Source organism: Nipponia nippon, unplaced genomic scaffold, assembly GCF_047370975.1.
Source record: "Nipponia nippon isolate SJK-2023a ecotype South Korea unplaced genomic scaffold, ASM4737097v1 scaffold_10, whole genome shotgun sequence".
NCBI lineage: Eukaryota > Metazoa > Chordata > Aves > Pelecaniformes > Threskiornithidae > Nipponia > Nipponia nippon.
The window spans coordinates 28,354,797-28,361,281 of record NW_028262291.1 but is presented as its reverse complement, the minus strand read 5'-3'; the positions used below and the strand labels follow the sequence as shown (position 1 = coordinate 28,361,281).

Below are 6,485 nucleotides of genomic sequence, written 5' to 3'. Positions count from 1 at the left end.
GGAGAGCCCATGCAAACAGGGGAAAAGAGGTCTTTCAGCTCAATTCTTTCTGTTCAGTCAGTTTATTTGACATACAAGCCCGCTCCAAGCAGATCGGCCAGGCACGGCCAACACAAGCAGGTCAATCTCAGCGCCATAAGGTGGGAGACAATGCTCTCCAAAAAACCACTACGCTGCCGGCTTTATTATAGAGCAGCTGTATAAAAGGAGAAAAATAAGTGCTTTTAAAAAAAAAAAAAAAAAAAAGAGATTGTCCCGTCACCATCACTGCAGCCACAGCACGGTCCAGAGAAATAGGTGGCCAGGGTCTCTCCATGCATGTAGCGTCCATCATTCACAGACAGATCTGTTAAAAAAGTTACATACACCCCCCTCCCCACCCTGCAGAACAGGAGCTTCTCACTGATGGCTTAACTGGAAATTAGACATTATCAACATCCCTCCCCCAGCCTGCTTGCCCTCCTTAGAAATGTCTAGCCATGATCTTAGCAGAGAATAATCATCTTCTCATCAGCCCCAGTTATAGAAATAGATTTTCTGCCAAGCAGGCAAGTAATCCATCAGTGGCCCTGAAACAAGAGAACAGAGGGATCACGCACATAGAAAGGCAAGAATTTGAAGCTGTATGTATACAGGGTACATCCCCCCTTCTCATTATGATACCCAACAATCCCAAATCTCCAGTTACACCACTCCCTCAGAGCGGACACATCCAAGCTCCAGTGGGAAGGGGGTTTTACGATGTGCAAGGGGAAAACCTGCATGCAGCGAGTCAGGAGGACGCTGCTGCGGCACAGGAAAGAGGGAAGACAACTCAGTAGTAACGAGCAGGTACAGACACAGAAGCAACTGCTGTAGAATGAAAACGCTTATGTACCACATGGCTTAATGCAGGCTCCAACACCTCTCCGAAATCACTAACTGGAGGAAGCAGCTCCTGAGCTAGCCAGCTTTGTGAACTCCCCAAAGAAAGTACCATCCCACGATGCCAGGCTGATCTAATGCAACAACACTGCCATGAATCACTCCACAAAAGGCTTCACATCGGCAAGCAAGAGGGGGAGGTGGAATTTTGGCCCATAATAAAGGGATCCTCTGGTGAAGGACTAGGAGAAGACAGACTGGGTTCGGCCCTTTGATTTACAATTGGCTCCTGGCTGGGTCGATACCTCTAGGCACCTGTTTACCCCTCATGTCTACACTGCAGACTGGGGATCAAGGAAACAAGTTCAAAAACAGGGGCTGCAAAGCAGGTCTCTGGCGCACCAGCTGAGGTGCAGAAAGGGAGCCCAGGAGAACAAGCCGAGGTGGCAGAGACCGAGCTCTGCAGCCTGGGAGTGCACAGGGAGATTTATCACTGTGGTCGAGCACAGGTCCCTAATAGCCAGGAAGCAACGCATCCTTTCCTGTTCCAGTTTAACACAACACAAGCATCAATACAGGGCGCACTGGTGCTAACCCTTCTAGGGACTTCCCAATTCCTTCCTCAGGTTGGAAACCAATTGACAAATGTTCCGCCCAACTCCCCCGATTTTTCTCCACCCAACAGAAACAGGATATAGCAGCGGGGCCCACTTACGTGTGACAAAGCCAACTCCAGGCACATAATCAGCCAACAAGCGCAGAAGGAGGAGGATCCTGCCCCTAGGAAGGGAGAAAGTATAAACAAGTCCAGTGGGACACCTCCTGCCCCAGCTGTTGAATGCACGAACAGCAATGGCAGCTGTTACGCAAGGGCTCAGATTAACCTGGTCACAGGCACCCAGACCTCTTCAGATCTACTCACCCAGTCCCCTGACGCTATTTCTGTTAAAAGGGAAATTTTCAGCAAAAGCCCAGCAGGGGCCCCTTACTCTGAGTATCGGTCATAGAAAGGAGATCTCAGCAGGTAGTACAGCAGTAGGATGGTTCGTCGCCTCAGCTCTGCTCGCTCTCGCCTGTTCAGGTCTTTCAGATCACTCAGCAAGCTCAGACTGGAAGGAGAAGAGCAGAGAGCTAACTCACGGCAACGACAGCCAGCAGGGAAAAGAAAGTGGGTTTCTAAATGCCCTCCGTTCTCAGCTCCATGCAGAGCAGGCTGCACCAGCTCAGAACAGAGAGTACCATAAGTGCTGCAGAAGGTAACTACATGTGTCAATCTCCCAGCTAAAGACCAGGCCCAGCCCCCGTGCGTATTTCTCTCAGTAGGGCCTGCCCTGGATTGGGGAGCAGGGGGAAATGTGATGCTCAGCCACCACCAACCTCAAGCACCTGCAAAGACTCTTCGTCAGACTGACCTAGAGATGTCCAGGACTGCCGAGAGGAGCCAGGGTTTCCACGATCTCTGGCCCCACACTCCTAAACTCAATACTAGGAACACACAGTCAAGGAACAGAAAGAATCAGAGATGCCTAACAAGAGGCAGGCAGACAAGTGATGCCCTGGGTACCAGCAAAGTCTGCTGAGCCCAGGAGAACACACTGTAAGGCAGTGCTGGGGGGGCCCACACACTGTAAGGCAGTGCTGGGGGGGCCCACACACTGTAAGGCAGTGCTGGGGGGGCCCAGGGAAGGGGCTGGAGGACTTGCGCCCACAACTCCAGCGGCTGAGGCTAGCCATCAAGGCGTAAGGGAGGAGAACCCAGGCCTCTGCCTAAGCTGCCTGGCGTGGCACTGCCCTGCGCCAGGGCCGCAGCACCCTCTGCCGGCACCCGGGGTATGGCGTGAGCCCGCACGCAGCCAGGGCAGGATACGGTGGAGCAGAGGGCGGGTAATGTAGATGGATTCTGCGATGGTTTCTTGGAGACCCAGAGGGGTGGGAGGCTGGTTCATCTCCTCGGCTCTTCGGCTCTGCGACTCCTCCCTCTGCTGGGGGGACCCCCAATGCCGGGACTGCAGGGATGGGGCTGAAACAAGCAGATCAGGACACTAACACAAGTAAAACCTTCCTCCTGCGCTTCCCCACACGACAACCCCACTGCTTTCTGCACCGTGAAGGCGTGAAACAGGAAAGCTTGAAGAGCTGCGCACACAGCAACGGCTGCGGCTGACCAGCACCCTCAGAGCTTGCCTCCAGAGGGGACAGAGCAGGGAGAGGTACTTGTAAGGTCCGTGGTCCTCAAAGCATAACCACGCTGAAGGGTTGTCTCCGTTGCACAGCCCACTTAGGAAAATACAATTTAAGCACGAGCCTTGCACCACGTGCCTGAATCCCCGTTGCTTTGATGTCCCCCCACCCACAGGGCCCAGTGACTGGCAGGATATGCCCCAATACAATGTTCTGCTCTTTACTGCCCACACCCAGGTCATACATGAAGGGCACAGAGCAGAAACAGCTCGGGCAAGGACAGAAAACGGGCTCAGCTACTTACTGCTCTGGAGAGAGCGCACAACACGGCTGGAACGCCTGCCAACATAGGTCTGATCCTTCCCTGAGGAGCTGTCCTCCACGTCTGCAAAAGAAAACAGCCACAGGGGTCAAGCTCCAAAGGAACATGCCTCACCCCAGAGCTGGCAGCACCCTTCCCTACATTGTCATCAAGAAGACCAGATCGAAAGTTTGATCTAGTGCAAAACAGACCATCCTGAAGGGGCTAACACTGCGCAGAGCTGTCAGAGGATGAAAAGGTAAATCTGCCTGACATTGCCCAGGCCTAGGATCTCTTTCCTCACTATCAGACCAGGGGGACACACAGCCTGACTCACAGTTCAGCCAGTGGTTCCAGGCTTGGACTCCTTCACCCCTTCCTTCCAGACTGTAGGACAACCCTGCCACTAAGCTAACTTGTGCTCTGCAGAGGGTGGAAAGTTCAACGTAGCTCAGCTTTGTGTACTGAAGCCTTACAACTGTGCCACTCAAGCCACTGCTCTGATGACTAATTCCTAGCAGGACAAGACGTGTGGCCCAGCGAGGCGCCAAGCCAGTGATGACAGCACTGTGGGCTCACCTTGGGGGTGGAGAGGCTGCTGCTGCTCCCTGTTCAGCGGCACGATGGGAGGAGACGTCTGGATGCCAGCTTTGTACCACAGCAGGAGCAGGAGACGAAGGATGGCTCTGTGAGAAGATGTATGGAAGCCTTCAATACCAGGCTATGGAGCTGGGCTCCTGTTGCACTGGAAAGGTGGCTTCCACAGAAGAGGGAAACACTCGGGTCTGCTCAGGGCAACTAGCAAGGCGAGAGGGGTAAGGGTCCCCTTCTGTGGCACAGTATCCAGCACGCCGTGGGGCTCCAAATTCCCCCAGCCTCAGGGACCCGCAGCTCAGTCCTGCTTGGGCTTTTTCCTGGGGTACTGCTGAGTCCCCTCCAGATCCCCTTTCCGAGCGCACGCTGCCCCTTCCCCTCCGCCCGCGGCACTTACTTAGCCAGCTGGATGAGGACAATGATGGTCCACCGGCCCATCTCCCCCCACACCCTGGCTGTCCCCATCTCTGCAAAGACCTCCACGCATTCTAGCACACTCAGCCAGGTCAGCAGCTTCTGCTGGGGCAGCGACTGCAAAACACAGAGGGGAGGAGGGGGACAGGATGCAGGGTCTGCTTGGGAGTTAAACAGGGCAGAAGCACAGCCCAACCTGGCAGGACTCTCAGAAATAAGCACCAGGTGGCCTTGGAAGTCACAGCCCCAGAAGCAGAGAGTGGCGCCTCCACCGTGGCCAGAGTCTACGCACAAGCCCACTTCTCTGCCTCCAAGGAGGGGCAGACCGAGACATCACAGTATCACACAGAGCTGCTACCCCAGAAACAGGGAGAACATCACCCCTGTATCTTGGATTGCCTTCTACCCCCGCTGACACAGCGCGATAGTCTCCTGGGTTGCGGCACTGTGCCTGAACTCCACAGCAAAACTCTCTCCTCCTCCTTGTCCCGGAGTTGTGATACAGGACAAACCTCCTCCCTGGTTAGAGCTGACAAGGGAGTACGCTTGGAGCAGAGGGAAGGGGACCCAGCGTCCACAGTCACGCCAGAGCGGATGCCTGCTGAATACAGCATCAGTCTAGGTCAGGAACCCCAAGACGGTGGGTGCTCTTCCAGCCTGGGTCCCTGCTCCCCACATGGGAACTTGCTGGTGCTGCCAACCACAGGATTTAACCCGTTGAAAAGCGTCAATAAAGACAATACAGCTGAAATTCACTTCAGCCTTTAACAACCAGGAAAGCAAATCATCTGCATTTCTGTTCGTTACACACCTGACGCTCCAGCCAGAGAGCTGCCTACACCCAAACCCACACAGCGGGCAGGCTTGCAACAGAAGAGGCCTGTCTGGAAAAAACCGCCCTCCTCTGCATTCCCCAAAGGGTCTAACAAGTGCTGGGAGCCAGCCTGGGGCTCTTGCAAGAGACACATAGAAGCAAGGTGCTTATACTTGTTTTGCTCAATAGCATATGCAAAGGAAGAGTCTGAGGGACACAGACTGAGGGACGACTGAGGGACATATCAGAGCTTCAGTACTCCAGAGCCACTGCTCTGGAAATAGCGATAGTTATTCAGCAACACCTTTGCCTAACTCAAGTTCTGAGCTTCTCAAAAGCCAGTGGAGCTCCTGGTGCAAGCCAGGGCCTGATTTCTGTGGTCCAGGGAGTGCTCCGGTCACTCCTCCAAGTCAGGAGCTGGAGTTTACCTGCGTTCAGAGGTTGCCTCTGGCCTCTACATACCTCACAGCAAAGAGAGGCCACAGCAAAGAGCTGTTTATTTCTACAGACACTCCCTGATAGCTTCTGCAAGGAAGAAAGCATGTGTCCCAAATCTTCCTCCCACACACACCAGCCTTACCACGGGCAGGCTCCGCTGCAGCTCCTTTCGGAGAATCCAATCATTTAATAGCACTAGGAGGTTGGAGGCAGAGTAGACTAGAAAAGGAAGAGAACACCGCAGTTACGGGATGCACACGAAGCAAACCGAAGCGGGACTGCTGCCTGTTTCCCCGGCAGGGGATGAGGGAAGAAGGGCAGCAAGAGGTGCAGATTCCTCCCACAGGCTGCCGGAGGATGCAGCCAGGCGTGAAGAAAACAGGGAGTCCGGGGAACGGCCCCGCATGCCCCCGCGCAAAGACACACCGCCAGCCCCCCGCTGCCCACCTACCCAGCTCCGACAGGGCGTGCGAGTCCGAGAAGCGACCTGCGAAGGGAGGAGAGCGGCTACCAGCCAGCGCCCAGCGCGGGAGGAGGCCCCCGCTCCCCGCTGGGCCCCGGCCCCCCGCACCCCCCCGGGCAGGTGCCGGAGCGGGGCCCGGCCCAGGCCCAGGCCCAGGCCCCGGCGGGAGGGACGAGGGCCCGGCCGCCCCCCCCCGCACCTGGCAGCAGGTAGGAGAGGCCCCTCACGGTGCCCTCCAATTGGGCCGTGGCGGCCGGGTGCCGCCTCACGTACTCCTGGTAGCGCTGGCACAGCAGGCGCAGCCGCCCCGCCGGGCCGCCGCGGGCAAGGACCGGGGCCGGAGCCCCCACCGCCGCCATGGCTCCCGCGGCCGCGCGCTTCCGGGGGCCGCCACCGCGCCTGCGCGCCCCGCCCCG

At 56.3% G+C, this 6,485-nt stretch overlaps 1 protein-coding gene across 4 annotated transcripts; it reads right to left on the bottom strand.

Moving 5' to 3' along the window:
• Window positions 1-37: 37 nt before the first annotated feature.
• PEX16 (peroxisomal biogenesis factor 16) lies at window positions 38-6,476 on the bottom strand. Of its 4 annotated transcripts, none has more exons than XM_087746208.1 (11): window positions 6,269-6,476; window positions 6,058-6,093; window positions 5,749-5,825; window positions 4,338-4,471; window positions 3,926-4,032; window positions 3,350-3,430; window positions 2,732-2,884; window positions 2,277-2,349; window positions 1,854-1,973; window positions 1,580-1,644; window positions 38-196 (listed from the first exon to the last, which is right to left on the bottom strand). In XM_087746208.1, exons 1-11 carry the CDS (start codon window positions 6,426-6,428, stop codon window positions 186-188), a joined length of 1,017 nt encoding a protein of 338 aa, XP_087602334.1. In that variant the 5' UTR covers window positions 6,429-6,476; the 3' UTR covers window positions 38-185. The 4 variants fall into 4 exon arrangements, 3 of the variants coding, with proteins under 3 accessions (XP_087602334.1, XP_087602331.1, XP_087602333.1); XM_087746207.1 differs by having other exon boundaries at window positions 46-569; XR_015701914.1 differs by lacking the exon at window positions 38-196 and adding an exon at window positions 498-569 and having other exon boundaries at window positions 1,787-1,973.
• Between the last annotated feature and the right edge of the window lie 9 nt (window positions 6,477-6,485).

Bases quoted from the DNA above. Each gene is read 5' to 3' on its own strand.
- PEX16 (XM_087746205.1), bottom strand. From the start codon at position 6,428: ATGGCGGCGGTGGGGGCTCCGGCCCCGGTCCTTGCCCGCGGCGGCCCG. The intron at 4,033-4,337 runs GTAAGTGCCGCG...ATCTTCTCACAG, and splicing joins GTCCTCATCCAGCTGGCTAA to AGCCATCCTTCGTCTCCTGC. The intron at 2,350-2,731 runs GTATCCTGCCCT...GTGTGTTCCTAG, and splicing joins TACCCGCCCTCTGCTCCACC to TATTGAGTTTAGGAGTGTGG.